Source organism: Amblyomma americanum, chromosome 9 (assembly GCF_052857255.1).
Source record: "Amblyomma americanum isolate KBUSLIRL-KWMA chromosome 9, ASM5285725v1, whole genome shotgun sequence".
NCBI classification, from domain to species: domain Eukaryota; kingdom Metazoa; phylum Arthropoda; class Arachnida; order Ixodida; family Ixodidae; genus Amblyomma; species Amblyomma americanum.
The window spans coordinates 137,872,060-137,891,881 of record NC_135505.1 but is presented as its reverse complement, the minus strand read 5'-3'; the positions used below and the strand labels follow the sequence as shown (position 1 = coordinate 137,891,881).

Genomic DNA, 19,822 nt, shown 5'->3' with positions numbered 1-19,822 from the left:
CAAATACTGATGCTTGGCATGCTTAAGTTTAGCATTTAAACGATTCCTGAATGACTAACGTTTGAAGCTCTGGCACATCCCTTGATTTTACGAAGTTCCAGTATAGCTTATTTTTTATTTTAATTTGAGCTAGTAGATAGCTTGTAATCCATGGCTTCCGTGATTTTTTATTATTTACGCGTGACATGTACGGGAAATGTTTTTTTGTACAGGATTGCAATATCTGACATGAGAGCGTCATACATAGAATCAACATCAGTTTTTTCAAGAACATGAGTCCAGTCGTGGGCTTGAATATCAGTGCGAGAGCTGTTCAAAGAAGTATCGGTGATGTTTTGAAAAAGCAAGGGAGGTGAGCTGTCTATCTTGGGGGCATATTTATTCTGAATAAATACGAAAATAGAAAAGAGATCGCTAATATCACATACAAGAGTTCCAGAGATTGCAGGTTTATCAACGTTTGTAACAAATACATCAATTAGAGTTTGCGAGGGTGATGTTATACTGAGGGCTCATTTATGATGTTAACAAAGCCATATGCATCAAAAACAGACAGCAGACCAGTTCGACAGGTTGCATTGACAAGCATGTCAATGTTTACATCGCCACCAAGAAATAATGAGTACTTATTTAAAGCTATGAAGTCAAAAAGGTGTTCAAGAAAGCACAAAAATTGCGGCGTTTGCCTGTGGTGGACGATAAACCACGGTGCAAAATCTGCAAGCATCACGAACTGTCAATACCTCGTAATTTTCATTTGACTCAGAATATTCTTCGACGATATGCACGTTAAGACAAATGTCTCAAAAGGAGCAGCAAACCACCGCCCCTTTTATGCGGACGGCAAAGTGTATTATAAACCGGTTGATTGAACGAACAGGAAGCTTCAGTATACCAGGTTTCGGATACCATAATAGCATCAAACTAGATGTCCACGGAATTCAGCACGAGTTCCAAATCATCATGCTTATATTCCAGTGAACGGGCATTTAGGCGAAGAAAAGATAATGTGCCATCAGGTTTTAGGATTTTGAGGCAATTGAGCTGTACTGACATTTTGTGTATATCCTTTGTTACCTTTTGTGCAAGCAGCTAAGCCTGTACATACTTCAGTCACTGTTAGAAGATGAAGACAACCCTAGACTGGTCTGAAAAGGTTTTATCGATGTCAACTTCACTGAGGACTTGTACTGCCGGCATGCCATCGGCCTGCCTTGCGTAGATCTTTCGATTGCTTGTCCAAGCGGACTTCCAACTGTTTTCGTACTTCTTAACAGTCATGGCTAGAAGTTTTTTAAGTGCTGGACATAAGTGCTCGTTTACGTAGACGGGCTCTGAAGTGTTAAGACCGATGTTGCTGTTCGTGAAACGAGCCTTTTTCGCTTTCGCGAGGACGTTATCGCGCTTAGTGCGTGCCCGGAACTGGACGATGATGTTACTTTTATCGGGATTTCGGGTCGGCACACGATGGCAGATTTCGATGCCAGCCTCAGTAATTGGCTCTTTTATAACATCTCCGATCTTTGCCAGAACATCAGGGACTGATTCTTGTTCAGTTTTAACCACCCTTGAGTGTTGATCGGAGCGGGTTAGCCGGCTTTCTAGGTCTTTCATTTTGGTCACCGTCGACATGATCCTCGTTTGAAGTGCCTGGTTTTGAGCTTCTATCTGGCGGTTTTTCGCAACCTCGTCATCCAGTTTTTTTTTTAGCTCTTCTGTTGTTGCATGCGCGAATTCAAGGCTTGGGGTTATATTCTTTTGCTCATTCTTTAGGTCCCGGATTTCACTACGCAGGTCCCTTTCCATCGACTAACGGAAAACCTTCAGTTCCTGTTTCATTTCCTCTTTCATCTTGGAAAATTCAGCTTTCACCTCGTCCTTCACCTCAGCAAGTGTTAACGTACAGTCAAAACTATGCAAATGAACAAGAAGAGCTGTGCAAAAACCAAGCTCCACAAGACTATTTGAGGCAAAAGCACTAAGTTATCCACCCGGCAGTAGCGACGAAGTACAGGAAACAGGAAGGGAAAAAAACTGTACTTTCACTAACCTGGGAAATAGAAGCAAAGCGTTACACAGGTGCGCGCACGGGTCGTCGCTACTGCCAAATGTAGCAGGAGGCGATGCAGCAGTTCCTTTTGTAGCGTCAGGGACGGCGGCGTTCGGGGCGTATCACAGCGCATGCGCAGTGGATGCTTTCGCTGTTCGGAGGCAAACTTGATCGGCTGGGCGTCTGGGCTTGCCCAGGCGATGGGCGTTTTCAGGTGCAGGCCACAACTGGGAAATAGGAACTATCTACACCCAAAAAGGCGAATAGTTGGGCGAGTTTGTACACGATTTAATCTTTCCACTCGGAAGACGAGTGAAAACAAGACAACACTTTAAACGATGCCCCGCAGGTTGCTGCAGACTAATGCTGAAGCACGCCTCACACGTGTGGTCGCTGGTGAGTTCGAATGCCGCTATCTTCAGCAACCATCAGTTAATTTAGCAGAAGCGCTCGGCATCATTGTCGACTATCCGAGCGATAAACGATTGCAAAAAGGGCTGCAAAATGCTTCAGTAACTCGTGGTTCATCTTCTATCTTCGTGTTCCGTGCTCGTTTTGGCACGCGCTGTTGAATAATTGTTTCAGTAACTGTTCCTCGGTGTGGAACAACCTGCTTCTTTTATTGACTCACCAAACTACGCCGTTCTCCAAAATGACATGATGTCGTTTCCCAAAAGCTTTACCGTCACAGACAAAGCAGTGTGTACCAAAATGTCTCCACTTCGGAAATAGCTGCATCCATGTGCAAGGCGAGGGTTGGTTCACGTCACATCTGCCTAGGCTTCGGTCTTCGTCATTTGCTTGGTATGTGCAGTTGCCTGTCTCTGTCTACTGAACACGCTATAAAAGAATGACCCTCCTTCTCTAAGCAGAGTCACCGCGCTGGATCTGCAAGCAATGCCTTCAAAAGCTTCCAAGGCTGGCGAAGGTAAAAGAACCGGAGAGCATAGTTGCAGAGCCAAAAAAACGTCGATACAGATGTTCATCTGATACCATTGACACTTTCACAGTGGTTATTGTTATTTAAAAACTGTGAAGGCCACGATGAGAATAATGCAGGAGGTAGTCGCCAAAGGAGGACACTTTCTGAGCGGTTCGCTGCTATCGGCAGAGTTACAAGATGTTCTTCGCCTGCACTCCAAGTCTGAATTTGGGCCTTACCTCAAGTGTTTCGTGTAGGTAGCACTACAAATCGATCCTTTCCAAAATTATGCGCACTGGAAGTACGTGCAGTCAGTGTTGTACTAGACCTTGCTATCAATCTTTGCTCGTCCATCATGGTCTCCTGGAGAAGATGAAGAGAAAACAAAAGCCCGGCTAGCTACCCTTGCCACAGAAGCTTTTCGCGACAAGGAAGTTGCGTTGGGGTACTATGTTTTGTTACTCCGAAACCCGCAATTCGTGTACAGGAAAGGTAGCAGCTTTAGAGCGGCTCCGAAGGCCAAGTCAGCAAGCTCTGAGGGAAGAATTCGAAGCACGTCGGTCAAGAAACTACCTAGTCGCCACGGTGAAACGTAGCAGGTGTCCGGGTCCACCTCGCGAATCGCTAGCACAATCGGATCCACGGCTTCATCTAGGTTGTCTCTGTTGATGGTATCGAAGAGGATCTTCGGAAACTGCAACCAGCGTTGCACCGCCTCCGTGCTGTAGTCGGCTCTGACATCCGGAGGCTGCCGCAGCAAATCTTGCTCAACCAGGTCAGGATCACCAAAGTTGGCCGTGATCTGAGTTCTACAAAAGAAGTATAAGCTGAGGAAACCACAGTTCTCAGACATAAAGCAATTTCAGTTTTAAAAAAATGTCTCTGGTTTGAGGGAATTCTTGCAGACGAGGAATCACAACAAATCTCTGTGTTGTGTTGTGTTGTGTTGGGTTTAATGGCGCATAAGCAACTAAGGCTATCATGCGCCAAGCTCAAGGTATAAATACAAAGCTCTAGAATAGCCTAAGGACTCTTACTCGCATTAAACGCAAGCATTTGGAGAAAACTTGTTCAGTATGTCTGATCGGCGCCTACACAAGCTCAGGCGCCACTGTGCTCATATTGTCCTGGTGCCATAAGTGGCCACCATAAAATTCGCGTTTTTTTTTTGCGAAGCAAGCGACTCATTTCCTTAAGTCTTCAAGCTGCCACGTCGTAGAACGGAACAAATTGTAGAGCAAAATTATTGCTAATGTCGGCGCACGCTATAGAGACCACAGGTGGTCGAAATTATCCCGAGCCTTCCACTACGGTGTCCCTCATACCCTGAGTCACTTTTGGAATGTTAAACCGCGTAAACCAAATCAAACACTGCCTTTGCTATATAGCGATCTTATAATGGCATGGTGTGGTATAGCGGGTAGGCGCATCAAGACAACAATGATGAACGCTGCGATCTCTTTGCAGCACGAGACACACACCGTCCTGACACAGTGATACGAAGACAGCCCTTTGTGTTCCTTCAGTTGAGCTCCTCTTTTCCTAATCACTTATCGCTTAGCAAAAATACTGAGACAGGCCTTGGCGACAAATATAATGATGAGGTTTTTGACGCCATTCTCATTTATGGATTCTGTAGGTGGATTTATATGCATTCTTTGGCTTGATGCTGAACATAACGTTTATCCAGATAATTTCTAAGACTACTGTGCGCCTCGACGCGGCTTCTATGGGGGCAGTTATACCGACTGTTTTATGCTTTCTGCGGAACTACCTCTTCCCGGCCAACAGTTCGACCAAAAGGGCTGGCTCTATGCGCTCCATAAGCCTGTGTGAGGTCACCATTTAGTTCCTGTAGTGAGACATTCATCATACGCGCCTCAGCCAACATTAGCCATTAAACAAATGCCTTCATGTGCGTACTGCAGTCCATCGTTCAGCTCGACTCTCCATTAAACATCTTGTTCATGTTTGAACACATCTAAGTTTTCAACAAATTTCTTTATTAATCCTGTTTAGCGGTTAAGCTTAGAAAGGGCTCACTTGTAAGCACTCGGTTCCATGTTAATGAAGACCACGCCCTTTCCTTGGCACTCTCTGCGGAAACCGTCGACCATCGACACCAGTGCATGCTTTGTCATGCAGTAGGGAACCTCCATTGGTATCGTAACGTGCCCTGAAAAAGAAAAGAAAATGCACGAAGGAAGGACTCACTGTGGTCGAGAGCGTATGATCTGACAGTATTTGTCGACAAAAAATGAAACAACGCGGGTTCGACCCCGGCCGCAGCGCTCGCATTTCGACGGCGGAAAAATACTAGAGGCCCGTGTACTGTGCGATGTCAGTGCACGTTAAAGAATCCTAGGTGGTCGAAATTATCTGCAGCCCTCTATTACAGCGTCCCTCGAAGTCTGAGTCGCTTTGGGACATTAAACCCCATAAGTATAAAAACCATAAACCATACATCTGATTTTCGCCCATGTCTCTAATGCTACCTTCAAGGTTACCTTTAGGGCTACTACCTCTGTTCCTTAGGCTGTGCCCGATTTTCTGCATATTAAACTTCCTAATGTCGGTAACCTTGCACTTGTTGTTTAAGTTTGATATCTCTGCCTATTTTATTCTGTGTGTGAGGTTTGATGGTTTCCTTGGCCGTTTCTTAATCAGATCTTTCGCCTCCTGAGAGGACTTCCCTGTATCCTGTCTAACACTCGTACCGCCTACTTCAACTGCACACTCCGTATTGATAGCTGTGAGATTATCACTCATTGCTTGAACATTAAAATTGTCGTTCTAAGTTAAAGCCGAATACCTCTTCAGAAGCGATATGCTTAACTTCTCTACTTTCCCTAATACCGCAAACTTGCTAATCTGCTTCCGCCTCCCTTGCATCTTCCGTTCCCTCTTCAGGTCTAAGCTAATTCGAGACGTTACCATCCTGTGGTCGCTAGAACACACCTTTCCGAGGACCTCCACATCCTGCACGAAGACAGGTTGAGGGCACAGTATGAAGTCTATTTCATTTTTATTCTCAACATTCGTCCTATAAGCTGTAAAGATTGACTGTAAGAATGCATCTTCCAGCCAGTTCCACTCTTAACGTGTCTGGAAGTGTGTGGTCAGATTCTTCGCACTTGTGAATAAAATAAAACAAGAGTACAGCTAAAATTTCTGACTTCCTTGCGCCGAATTGTCGGAAATTTAACGCGATAGCGTTAACGAGCCCGTGCCGTGGAAAAGCCGGCGTCGCTTACTGTGAGCAAACAATCCACGAGAAATGCCCACAGACGCAACCTATGTGGGCGCCTTAGGCGGCCCGACTTGATGGCAGGTAGTGGGGGGGGGGGGGGGGGGGTGAGGGGCCACATAGGTCACGTGACATGCAAGCGTAATCACAACCTACCCACCGGATTCTGTGCGAACTACCCGCCGTGGCTTGTAGCAGTTAAATTATCGATTGGCCGCGAGAGGTTTTCAGTAAGAGCAGCCTGTGTAACGCAAGCCCCGTCGGAGGTCGATGGAGCATCGCTCAATCGCCGCACCACTGCGCCAGGAGTGGTATGTGCACTTCCAGGCAATTATGAATGGAAAGTGGAGAATTACCAATTCCCCATATATGGTCATTAATCCATTGACTGTATCGCGTCATCCCCCTAAAGCGGAGCTTAGTGATACCCCGAGTTTTTGAAAAATTTTAAGCTTTTTCGTACAGACGATGAAGTGAAGTTGAGGTGTAACCAAAGAAGAGAGGTTGTCGTAAGAAGCTAGCGGTGTTTTGAAAAAGCTGCTCGAAAAAAGTGCTCGAAATATGGTGTGCCGCACGTTCTGCGGGCTTGATTCCTACCAAGTGGGCTGTTCATGACGATTACCCGTCCTTTGCTCCTCTTAAGCATTGGCAGGAACTTCTTGATGACCCGCAGCGTTCCGAAGACATTCACGTTGAAGATCTTCACGATGCTGTCCATTGTGTGCCACTCCAGAAGGCCGTCGGTGCGGACTCCGGCGTTGGCTACCACAGACCAAAGTGCTGGCAAAGTAAAAAAAGAAAAGAATACAAGAACCGCTGTTATAGTTGTGGGGCTGACATCCTGTGCTTAAGGTTCTGTTTCGCTCTATAGACCCTCTCAAAGGGAAGTTTCTCCCTGGACGAAAGGAATAAGAATCGGAGAAAAATGCAAGGAGCTTGTGTTTATGCGTCGCCAGATTGGCTGCTCCTTTATACATTGCTTTAGGAGAAAGGAGGAGAGTGATGTAAGGCGAATGACAGTAGTGAAATGCTGGCATTATGTGGTTTCATTTGCTGGGAACGTCGCGCCAACGCAGTCATGTCCGCGATGACGACTCTGGGGGTCATTAAGGAAGTTATAGAAAGATCATCGCGTCGATAACGTCCAAAGAATTTTTGTAAAATTTAGATTTAAGCGTTTGTATAGTTCTAAATACTACCTATTCTCACGCAAAGTAGATGTAAACTGGCACTTACTAAATTAGAATCGGAAAACTTCTGAGAAAGTAAAAGGTCTGAAGGGGGATAGAGTCCTAGTACAACACGACTGCCTTAGGAATCTAACCGCCATTCTCCTATTATCTTTCAGCGAGAATACTTGGTCGCCGAAGTGGTCGCAATTAAGTGACGTGAAAATGACTGAGAAGAAAATAACTCTCAGAACAACAGGCCTGCGTGCAAAGTAGGCAACCTAGAATGAAAATACAATGAAATTTACCGGTGATATTCTTTCTCGGCATTTCTCGGGAACTGCGAGCAGGGTCTCACAAGCCCCACCGATGGCTCATACCCAACAATTTAAAGGGAGTCAGTTTATGAACGCATTATTGTCACATACTGTAAAACTTCACAATAACAATAAGATATCCGCAGATCTGCCATAGGCAGGCTTGCATTTTTTTTTTTGCTATTAGCGTTTTTGTTATTGTCAAAAGTGCTCCCCAATGGTATTCTAAGGATTCTTAACAGCACGAGCGACCTATGGAACAATTTAAAACAAGGATTTTGCTGCACATAGAGAAAATTGACTACCCACAATATTTCCATAACAATATAATAATAATAATTGGTTTTGGGGGGAAAGGAAATGGCGCAGTATCTGTCTCATATAACGTTGGACACCTGAACCGCGCCGTAAGGGAAGGGTAAAGGAGGGAGTGAAAGAAGAAAGGAAGAGAGAGGTGCCGTAGTGGAGGGCTCCGGAATAATTTCGACCACCTGGGGATCTTTAACGTGCACTGACATCGCACAGCACACGGGCGCCTTAGCGTTTTTCCTCCATAAAAACGCAGCCGCCGCGGTCGGGATTGAACCCGGGAACTCCGCATCAGTAGTCGAGCGCCCTAACCACTGAGCCACCGCGGCGGAGCACCTCACAGTTTTCCAATATTCAAAATTTTTGCAGTAATTTTGAATATTGTGTTTGAAACAGCCGCCTGCCAGCGTAATGGCGCGTCGCTTAAACGCAGCTCTACTGCGCTGGTAGAACTTTGAGGACTCACTGGGATTTATTAGTGCGACACATTTCGTTTAGTTATTACATCCGTAGTTAAAAAGAAACCGTGTTGACTCAATAGGGAGAGTAAAAATGAACCACTAGAGGAAATATGAATTTCTTTCTATATCAGAACAAGACTTGCAGTATAATAATAATTTGTATAGACCAGGGAGTGAAGCTATCGTATTTCCTCTGCGTCAAACCGAATGACCCCTCGCGGTGGCTCAGTGGTTAGTGCGCTCGTCTACTGAACCGGAGTTCCCGGGCTCGAACCCGACCGTGGCTCCTGTGTTTTCATTGAGGCAAAACGCTAAGGCACCCGTGTGCTGTGCGATGTCAGTGCACGTTAAAGATCCCCAGGTGGTCGAAATTATTCCGGAGCCCTCCGCTACAACACCTCTTTTTTCCTTTATTCTTTCACTCCCTCCTTTATCCCCTTCCTTGCGGCGCGGTTCAGGTTTTCAACGATATATGAGACAGATACTGCGCTATTTCCTTTTCCCCAAAAACCAATTATTATTATTCAAACCAAATGATCGCCCTTGAATTTTTTTTTTTAAAGGAAGCACACGTCATATCCCCGCTTGCTCCCTACGCTGAGGCTTCGGCTCCAAATGATTGTGATAGTGCATCTCCATTAGCTTCCAAACTAACTCTTACGCTGTTGAGTGTGCTTGGTTATAAATGCCATCGCGATGGGGCACACATCTTTAGTAAGAGGGAATGAAGTCAAGAATGGTAAGCGTTGAGAAAGAGACACATTACCATTGAGGCCCAGCTCTGTATCGATAGTGGCAAAGGCTTCTTCAACTTCTTCATCCCGGGAGATGTCCATCTGAAGGACTCTGATGTTCTTCAGTCGACTGAGCTCCTTGGCTCCCTGGCATTTGGAGTCACGGCATCCGGCGAATACCAGGAAGCCCTCTGTGCTGAGGCGCTTTGCAAGGGCGAACCCAATGCCATTTCCGCAGCCTGAGCGAAAATGCAGTGACATAAATGATGACCAAGGCACACGAAGAATAGTTCTTCCTACAATATTTCTAAATATAGTGAGCTTATTATGTCGCGTCATTCGATACACTTTCGGGACAGAATTTGCCATCCGTTATGTATTTTTTTTCTTCAGTGCTTCTAATGTCCTGCGCGTCTAAGAAGGCAAACAAAAAAATGCGGCTTCCTTATGACTTGAGTATACCTCTGACAAAGCCTAGTGTTTCGATTTGGCAATTGTCCTCTCTTGAGACAATTCGTGCAAAATTTTGTGCACGTGTGTAAGAAAGAACAACTGCTGGTGCTTTGAGATGCAAACCTTGTAGATTGAATAGATTGTAGATCTAGATTCAGTAACATGCGTGTTGACAGCTTAGGATGAAAAACATTTTTTATGTTAATATAAGCGGTGAGCGACACTTGAAAAGTTAAAGCAGTGCTACCAACTGCAATTAACCTAACATGATTTAACCTTGTTTAATATATACAAGTGCACGTAAAAAATCCTAGGAGGTCGAAATTTCCGGAGCCCTTCACTACGGCGTCCCTCATAGCCTGAGCCGCTTTGGGACGTTAACCCCCCCCCCCCACCCCCCCAAAAAAACTAATACAATTTGGCACCACAGGGCCAAAGAAGTTGTATCAGCCTTTAGGTTGAATGTCACTCGTTCAACCTGTCTGTATACAGGTATTAGGTTTAAATTTTAATTTATCAATATGACGTGCAATGACATACCTGCAATATAACCGAATACAATCACCTATAATAGTACAGACGAGTTGCCCACAGTTCCAGACCGAAGTGGTGCTCCCGATTAGTTGTATTAGGTACCACAAAAGTAAGATACACCTTTTACAAAATAACGCTCTACGTGCAATACCCAACGATGGTTATGTTCTAAATGGATGCGATTTATTCTACCAATAGAATGCCGTAAATGTCTCTGAAATGTACAATGTTAGACTGGATCAAATATATAAAAAGGAAATAACAGAAAATGTGAATGACATATGCGTGACACCGCACACCTTTCGCTAAACGTACAAATGTATCCTCACAGACACAGCGAACTGTGGCACATTCAAACATGCTGCACAGTCTACGGTACACATAGCCTAGCAAACGCGTGGCCCCGTATTCTAAATAAGTTTCATGCTTCAAATGTTGACTTATCACGAGTATGCGACATGAAGCTGATCCGCTCGCACTGACGTGCGTTCGAATCCCAGTAGCAGCAAAATTTATTCATTCATTCTAGGTCAAGGTGAAGGCTTCAGCAGTGAATCGGCTTTTGCAGCATTGGTCGACCCGCCGCGGTGGATGAGTGGTTAGCGCGTTCGGCTCTTGATGCGGAATATCAGGGTGTGAACCCGACCGCGAAGGCCGTGATTCGATGGAGGCGAAACGCAAAGGCGCCCGCGTGCTGTGCGATGTCAGTGCACGCTAAAGATCCCCAGGGGGTCGAAATTATTCCGGAGCCCTCCACTACGACATCTCTTTCTTCCTTTCTTCTCTCACTCCCTCCTGTATCATTTCCCGTACGGCGTGGTTCAGGTGTCCGCCGATATGTGAGAGAGATACTGCGCCATTTCCTTCCCCCCAAAACCAATTTTCATTTTCAGCTTTGGTCGTAAAGTAGAGTTTTCGCTTTAACATTTAGCGGACGACTAGGCAAAGCCCAGCCTTGTTTGGCCATAGTACGAGGATCTCGCCTGGCTCGTCAAGAAAGACCTAGCATGATTACACATGCTCCACACGCGAATTGAAATTGATTAGTCGTTATGTTTCACGTTCATTAGAAATTGGCGCATGCCGTTAGTTTTCGAGAGGCTTACAACGGCGCCATCACTGACGTTAAATTTTACGGCGTAATGCTGGCGCGGCTGTACGTATTGCCAGGCCAAGCCGTCCAGCTCCTCAACCTGTCGCTCAAAATTAAAACCATGTCGATGAACAATGCTCCCCTGGCACTGGAAACTTGGATGCAAACTTTAATTCCCGTAGAATAAGCTCAAACGCTGCTCCAAGGGGCGTAGCCTGCTCTGCTTCTTCGCAAAGAATGGGAATCACTGTGCGTTCACTTTTGAAGGGATGCTTAGGTCAAACGGGGTCAAATTTTTGTTCATGTTTACGATGGTTTTAGGGTCCTTTCTGGCTACGTCTCTATGAGGCGTAAATTGAGTTAACTTGTTGCAGAGAAATATTGATTTAAAAGTAATCCTGCCGCTCGAGTCAAACTTGTTTCTTCTGGACCTTTCTAAAAGGACTACGTATAGATCGTTCGTGAATCGGTGACGGTGTAGCCAGACTATTGGGTCCACGGATGCACGGATGGGATTCGACCCGGCGACGAACTGGGCTGAGCTAAGGAATACCAAAGCCACTGAGCTACTGCCGCGGGTGACTGACATTAACTATCTAGGTACATATGTATTATTCATAACCATTAAAACGGTAATCTAACCACTACTGTTAAGAACGTCTTAGTTGGGCGCACTAATCCCCTCCCTTCCCTGTCGTAAAACGGAGGGGAGCCTATTACTCAGAAAAAAACATGTGAACACGAAAAGAAGGCTCGCTTACAAGGGACGGCACTCACGGATTCAGACATAAATGTAAAGGGCGACAAAGTCGTGTCCAAAACTACAAAAAGAAATCTGTTGGGACAGCAGAATTTTTTCTCTTTGGTGTTTCGATCGAGATATAGAGGATGAAGATAATTAGCAAAATGATTTGGTACGTTTTCACACAATGGGTGTTTCGCCCAAGTCTGCCAACAATTCTTTAAAGTAGGCTTCTTCAGTTGGAAGAATGCTTTTTGTTTTCGTAGAATTCTCGGTGGCGTAGTACATCAAAATATGGCTTAGAAGCGCTAACTATCAGGCTTGTTAACTAGTTTGAATAGTTAACCTTACGACCTTTACTGTTGGGCATTTTCTTTACAGAGAAGCTTGTAGCAAAACGTAAGTAAAATGCATATCAGTTTCTAGATTTTTGAAAACGTACTCCTCATCGCCTCTGCAGTGCAAGCCATTTGGGGGCCGCACTTTGCCGAAACCGAAACCACGTGACAAGAAAGAACGCTAGCCCCGCTTACGAGCGCGCATCACAACTCGTGTGTTTTGTGTTGTGAGGCCACAGAATTGCTTGTATTGCATTGGCAACAAGAATGGAATTTTCGAAAATCTAAACCTGATATGTATCTTATTACCGTGGCACACAAATGTCTCAGAACTTCTGGCAATGGCTGGTTTACCCACAATTAGCAAGCGGGCCAAGTTCCTACGTTTAGAACTTTTATGTCCAACAATCTGCTCAAAATTTACAATAGCAAGTACATGTCTGTCTCAGGAACAAGTGCTACCAGGCACAAAGGAAATACCTAGAAGAATATAGGTTCCACACAGACACATCTCGTTATTCTTTTTTTCCATGCGCTAGTAGGGAACGGAACTCTTCTCCCCAAGGACTTGTGGATTCTCCATCTATCACCACATTCTCCAGCAATGTGTCTCTGTTTGTATTTCAAGGAGATCCCTAAACTTTCCCAGAGAGTGTTTATATGTACTGTATGTTCACAGGTCAGTGCATTTTTTTTATTTGTAGCATTGCACAGCAGTGGTTCGTTAATCCATATGAACATGTTTATGCCTCCCGTTTATATTTCATTTGTGTCAGAGTGCGCTGCTGTTTTCCGATTCCTGCGAATATGCATTTTTATTATCAACCTATGTATCCCAATCCTGCCGCAGCCCCCCCAAAGAGCTAGAAGTATCTGAAAATAATAATTATAATAATAAAAAGTCTCCTAACAATAATAGCAAAAGCTAATTATCAAAATTAGTTAACCAGCCGGGCAGTTAGCATGCCTCAGCTTTATCGTATCGCACTTACACCACTCACAAATGCTATGCCGAAGAAAACACATTTGTTACTCAAAAATCCTATTTGTATAAAGTGCTGTCAGCCTTAGCGGAAACACCCTTCATAAATTGAGAGCTGCACAGGACACGTGAACGAGGAAAGAGGACGTGTTCACCGTTCACAATTAGCTTCAGTTTTTTGCGTAGGCAATACTCGTATCTTTTTCTTTCGACCTCGCATCGTGTCGAGCTTTGCATTTCGAGATGCTGCGGTATTATTTTTTTTTTGCCAAAGGAAGCGCGTGATATGACGTCGCATTAATTTATCTAGTTTCTTTTCAGCTTTTTTTTCTGGAGGTTTTTTTTTTTTTTTGCAGCGCGGCGTTTCTGATTTTGAGGCGCCTTACAGGCCGTGCACTCTACTTAAGTTTTGCCGAAACAAGGAGCAGCAGTACATTTTAAAGAAAGTAACTTTGACAGGAATTAATTTTGCTGCAAAATTTCTACCCTTACATTCAATACAATACTATAATATTCGACCAGGTCTGTGGATCTGGCACACGACGACTCGTAACTTCACGCATCTGTTTTAGCCTCGCATTGTGTTGCTCTGAGGTTTCGCGGGTACGCCCTCGTCGGACGTGCATTTTTTGTACTGCATTTTTTTTGTAGTGCATTTTTTGTGGTGCATTTTTTGTGGTGCATTTTTTTTGTACGCGTTGGCATTTCACAGCCTTTGTCGCACGGACCTCGCGCATCTGTTGCAGGCGCTCTTGCTCCCCCCCCCCCTCCCCCCCCCCCGTTCTGCTTTCGATCCGTATTGGCGACACTTGGCGGGGGCTGCACTGCATAGTTTTCTTTCAAGAAGCGCCTCTTCGGAGGGAGGTGGCGGCTTGCAAAGCCTCATCTTCTTTAACACGACGAGTATTCAAGTTCGGTACAGTAGATGCGAGCCGACTGGCCTCACGCTCGGCGAGAGAGCGCCGGCACGCTGGTGATCAGACCGGCCACATGTGCGCATGCGCGGTGCTCGGCACGTGACCCATTGATGTGTCCAGCTACGGGAAGCGCCTTTAATAAGCCAGACGCATCGCAGAATCTAAGTGATGTATCTAAAGAATCTCTCGAATTAAAATACCTACAGCGGCTCTACAGCGGTAACGGTGCCCCACTGGGAAACTAATTAAATTCCCATCATAACTAGTCCTTACCGCTAAGGGAACGTTCAATATGGCACGTGCGAAGGCGTCAGAAAGAACCAGCAAGTCCGGCAACTTTTATTGAATCAGAAGTGTTGTGAGTTAGGGAGGCACAATCTATCCCCTGGTATTCGATAGCCGCATACTCGCAGGAAGTATTCGTTTGCGAAATTGAAATTCAGGTTCTGCTAGTAGGTGAGTTAAAATCTATGCGTGGTTCTGTATCGCGCGTAAAGTGATGCTGCAGGCAATTACATTTAATTTCCAATCTTATGCACCATAAAAAGTAGCATTTCAGCGGCGCAGACCCATGTAGCACGGGTAAATGGTCCAACGTTGGAAGAAGATGGTTTGGCACTGGTCCTTTGCAGGACCAGCATTTGCCAATATCTGTCCAATATTGGGCCGATGACCTGTGCTGCTTGGGGAGTGCGACCGGAGCCCGTAACACTCACCTGTGATGAGCACACTCTTGCCATTGCTGGGAAGATGCTTCACAAAGAATGCCTTCCAAGCGAGCCTTGCAAGCCAGTGTGCCGTCAGCGGGATGATGGTGACGGATCCCACGATGCCTCCTAATTGTTCAAGAAGCGGCACAGAGTCGCGCAAGTTCCACAAGAGGAGACTGAAAGCCACGAAAAGCGTCCAAGAGGTCCTCATGGCCGTACGCTAAACCGCCAGTACCTAAGTGCGCGGATTTCCAAACAAAAAGAAAAACCGCCTTGGCAGCAACGGTTTCTCTCCGAAAATGAATATCAATCGCCATCTCATCACTAGCAATGATGCTAAGACTCAGCCATTGGCGCCTTTTGTAGAAACACTGGCACAGCCTTACATTGCCTACTCCTGGCAGCAAAGGCTCAAGTGCACTAGCATTTTTTAGGAGAAGGTAAAAGCCATCGTCGAGAACCGGTCAAACATGATGTAGCGATTGAACGTTGAAGGCTCTGCAAATGGATGTGAACAGCATAAGCGACAAATGGGGGAAAAGGGGGGGGGGGGGGGGCACTATCTTCGGAGGCAATAGGGTGGTGGCGGCGGCTCGCGTGGCATTTGGCATTGGAAACATCTGCCTCTTTCCTCGAGCATGTATTATCGACATCGATCTGTAACCAGCAGGAGTCGAAGAACGCTTGGAGTCCAGTTTCCTTTTATGAAACTCCGGCGTTGGCTACGACGGACCAGAGCACTGGCGAAGAGAAAATATAAAGAACAATAACAGCCTTTTTGAGTACAGGGACGACATTTTATGCCTCGCGCAGCGCCATATAGCTATTCTTATGCACTTGGGCACTCATAGAATTGCGCATGTTCCGAAAAATTATCACGAAATCAATATCCATCCTTTCAATTTTTGAAGCGAAAGCTTCACTACGCTAGATTTTCAAGAGGGCAGGTTTAGTGCAGTCACGTGACAGGTGACACGTGGTGTCACGTGGCAGGTCATGTGACCTACTGACGTCATCACAATCTGCCTACCGTGGCAGGTGGCAACTGCCCCATCGGGCATTTCATCGACGCTTACGGTCAATCCGTTCGCTTTTCTCCAGGGTTAGCCAGAGTTTAAAGCACAGCTAATTTTTTACAGGCACACATAGATATCAGTGTCATTTTAAGTAACCATGATCTACTTTCGCGTAAATTGCGTCTCTTGTTATTGCATGTCCTATGGTTTTGTTACATAAGCAGTGAGCACTAAGGTGAATGTTTATTGTTGTGTTTTGAGGTATGAGAATGAGATATATATGAACCCTTTGCTGTCGGTGTGTACCTTGGGGACTGGGTGATCCTTCAAGCTCTCCTTAGCAGTTTTTTGTTCATTGTCCTCTCTCCTCCAGGTTACATTGTAACTGTTTGACGTAGAAATAAACTTTACATTTCCAGTTATTTGTGATAGTGAAGCTCCGTATTAGTTGCGAGTGCGGCACACAGATCGCAGTTGAACTGCAACGACGCCGACTCTGTTCGGCGACTAATGCAAGCAAGGCGGACAGATAGTTTTAAAAGTGTAGAGACACGAGTGTTTCGGACGTCCGCTTTTCTTTCTTTTAAAGATGCCTAAGGGCCTTGATGGGCTCAAAACGCCAGTGCGCAGCTGTGATAATTATTTTTAAAAAATTTTGTGGCGAAAGTTTTGGTCTCGGTGGGCGCCAGAGCTGAAATTCAACTTGACGTCATGGTCGACCGGCCATCCTGGACTGCCTCATTCCTGATGTTGGTCCAACGTTCTAAGGGAATCCACCCCAAACGGAGAAGAATTATTATTCCTGTTCCATTCAGTTGGTAGAGCTACTGCTCTGGTGAAGTGGGGGCCCCGGGTTCAAACCCAGGAGCAGGACAAATTTTTCTTAACTGAGAAATTTCTGAGAAAGCTGTACAGCTTTCCTAAAGGAAAGCTGCACCATGCATCCATGAAAGGCTGCATCCATGTGCAGCTTCACAGCTATAAATAGCCGTTTGGCTGCACATGGATGGATGGTAATAAGTGATTGCTGTCTTATTACAATTCTTCTCCACCTTCAGGGATTTCCCTCAAAAATTGGACCAACAATATTTCCATTTAGAGGTATTGGTCAATTCAGTTTCTTCCTACATTATGTTAGATTTCCTGGTTAGCTCAGTTTGCAGAGCGACTTACTGCTCCAGTGAAGTGGCGGTCACAGGTTGGAACCACGGACAAGGACGAATTTTTCTTCAACTTAGAAATTGGTGAGAACGCTCACGTCCAACAATCTTCGACAAAAATTTCGAGCATTGGAAATATTTTAATGAACTCTAGTGAAAATATTGACGGTAATGGTGCATTCTTCCGACTTCTAGCAAATCTTCCTTTTAAAGTTTTTCTATAGCTCGCATCGAGCTGATAAGACTGCCATAAAGAATCAATAAGGAACGCCTTTGATCGCAGCAAAATCGTTAATGCCAAAAGAATGTAAGCCTGCCGACTGAAGCTCTGCGTGTATATTGATGGTTATAGTGAAATTTTAGAATACGTGAAGAAATTGCGTTCATAAACTCTTTCTCGTTAAAAATGCTTTTGTACTGAATTAATTGTTCGGTATCGTACAGCTATCTTTTCTAGCCATTCGGGTGCACTTTGGTGGATACTAACGAGTGATTACTCCCTTATCATAGTTTCGATGACATCGGCTCGCCGACAAGCACTGGTCTTTACTTATAAGAACCACTATGTTTGATGACGTCACATAAACTGGGGCAAATGCACCCTGTTGTCTTCCGGTGTGGGTGGAAATGCAGGGCGGCTTGTTGGTCAACATTTATATCATATTAGACTATGTTCCACTCAATGACTGTGACTGAAACTTCCCAGAAGGCATGAAACAAATCATATCATCTGTTTTCTCGGTTTCTAGTATATTTATACTAACAACAGTATATAGAAATCAGTAAGAACAATTTATTAAAATACTTTGTCTTCGGTTTTAAAACGTTTTTACATACCCCGATTTGATTCCAAATGCATTTGCTGTGAATAATGTTGGACGTTTTTCGATATAGTGAAACTGTTAACAAGCTGCAACAAATTTCACTATGCACTCAGGTAAGATGTCGTCACTGTTGTGCGGATAAGATAGTTTTAATCCTCTTAAACACCATGCAGTTTGTTCATTTATTTCTCTCGACGTGTCAAACTGCACCAAGGTTTTCTAGTAACTTTCTACTGACAGACGTATATAGAGAGAAGTAACATTATACCAGCTTTTATTAACAAACTTGCATAGAATGTAAAAATTATTTTCTAGTAACTTTCTACTGAAAGGAGTACATACGAAGAATTAAAACTCTATCCACTTAATACAAACAATTGTTGATAAAATGTAAAAGTTACTACAGGGTTACTATAGTACATAGAGAGTTAATACAAATTCTAAAGAAAGTTGATAGCCATTTTTGTAAGGGTACAAATCTCGGTCTACCCCTTTAATCGAACCATTCAGGAAGAGGCACATTACCTCCAGATCCGAGTTCCCTCTTCACGCTGACGAAGGCTTCCTCAACTTCCACGTCTCGCATGATGTCCATCTGAAGGACCTTGACGTTCTCCAGTTTGCTGAGCTCCTTGGCTCCCTGGCACTGGGAATCGCGGCACCCAGCGAAGACCAGGTACCCCTCGCTGCTGAGGCCCTTGGCAAGTGCGAATCCAAAGCCATTGCCGCATCCTGGACGGAAACGCTCTCACTTTCACACAACACAACGCGCGAGGAAAATACCTCACTTTCCAGGTGCAGCAGTGTTTGTTACCGGCTTAATTATTTTATTGACATTAACGTTTTCACACAACGTGCGGCAAAAAAACTATCGGGGCGCTTAAGTCGCCTTAACAGCGGAATGCTATAGCATTAGCATTCACAGTTGTAACAGGTGCTGCAGCAACTATACGTGTTTGTGTCTGTTGCTTTGCCGTTTTCACTGCGTCAACCGCACTATTAAGACTGCTAGCTGCAGTAGGAGGTATCCGCTACGCTGTGACGGTGCCGACATTTGCGTATGTCACTTTTTTTATTGCGTCATGCCCGCATTGAATGCACGACGCGATAGCGTAATGGGTTAAATCCCTTATACGCAGAAGGTAATTCTCTAATTCACATTCTTAGATCCCCGGGAGTCCTTACGCCAATTCTGGTCTAATAGTACAGCGGTTAAGCGATGCGCCACTGTTATACGATGGCAGGTGCCCCCAGCCGTGGGTCTTTGGCGGCCCAGATTGATCTTTCCGGGTGACCAAACAATAAATTAACGGCCATCTACCACGGTGGGCACTTTGCTCCCTATCCGGTGGGCAGGTTTTGATGACACCGCATGGTAACTCGACCCTGTGACCCACCTGCCTCCTTGTGAGCTCTCTGGGAACCATCTTCCAGAGCCATGCCTGTCGTTTTACGCTCACAACGCCGACGTTGACGCAGACAACGCCGTCGCCGCATTTTCTGGTGAACGGAGCCATTCACGTTATCGGGGTAAAAAAAATGATTGGAGCCCGGAAGACTCACCAGTGACTAGAACGCTCTTTCCATCGCTGGGAAGGAGCTTCGCAAACAGCGCCTTCCAGACGAGCCTAGATAGCCAGTATGCCACGGGCAGGATGACTGCGACGGACCCCACAATTGCTCCAACTTGTTCAAGCAGCGGCACGGAATTCCACACGTTTCAGAAGAGTAGCGTCAACGCTACGAACAATGTCCAAGAGGTCCGCATTGCCCTACCCTACCACAAGCAGAGGAGCTCCTTATAAAATAGAAGCTTTATCTTGATGAACAGAAAGGGTATAAAC

General features: G+C 45.2%; 1 protein-coding gene across 1 annotated transcript; it reads right to left on the bottom strand.

Annotated features, from left to right (window-relative positions):
• Positions 1-3,123: 3,123 nt before the first annotated feature.
• Positions 3,124-19,418, bottom strand: LOC144103723 (D-beta-hydroxybutyrate dehydrogenase, mitochondrial-like). Its single transcript, XM_077636380.1, has 7 exons — positions 19,376-19,418; positions 18,535-18,710; positions 14,985-15,198; positions 9,242-9,448; positions 6,817-6,999; positions 5,016-5,148; positions 3,124-3,781 (listed from the first exon to the last, which is right to left on the bottom strand). The coding sequence occupies exons 1-7, from the start codon at positions 19,416-19,418 to the stop codon at positions 3,421-3,423; spliced, it is 1,317 nt and encodes a 438-aa protein (XP_077492506.1). The 3' UTR covers positions 3,124-3,420.
• Between the last annotated feature and the right edge of the window lie 404 nt (positions 19,419-19,822).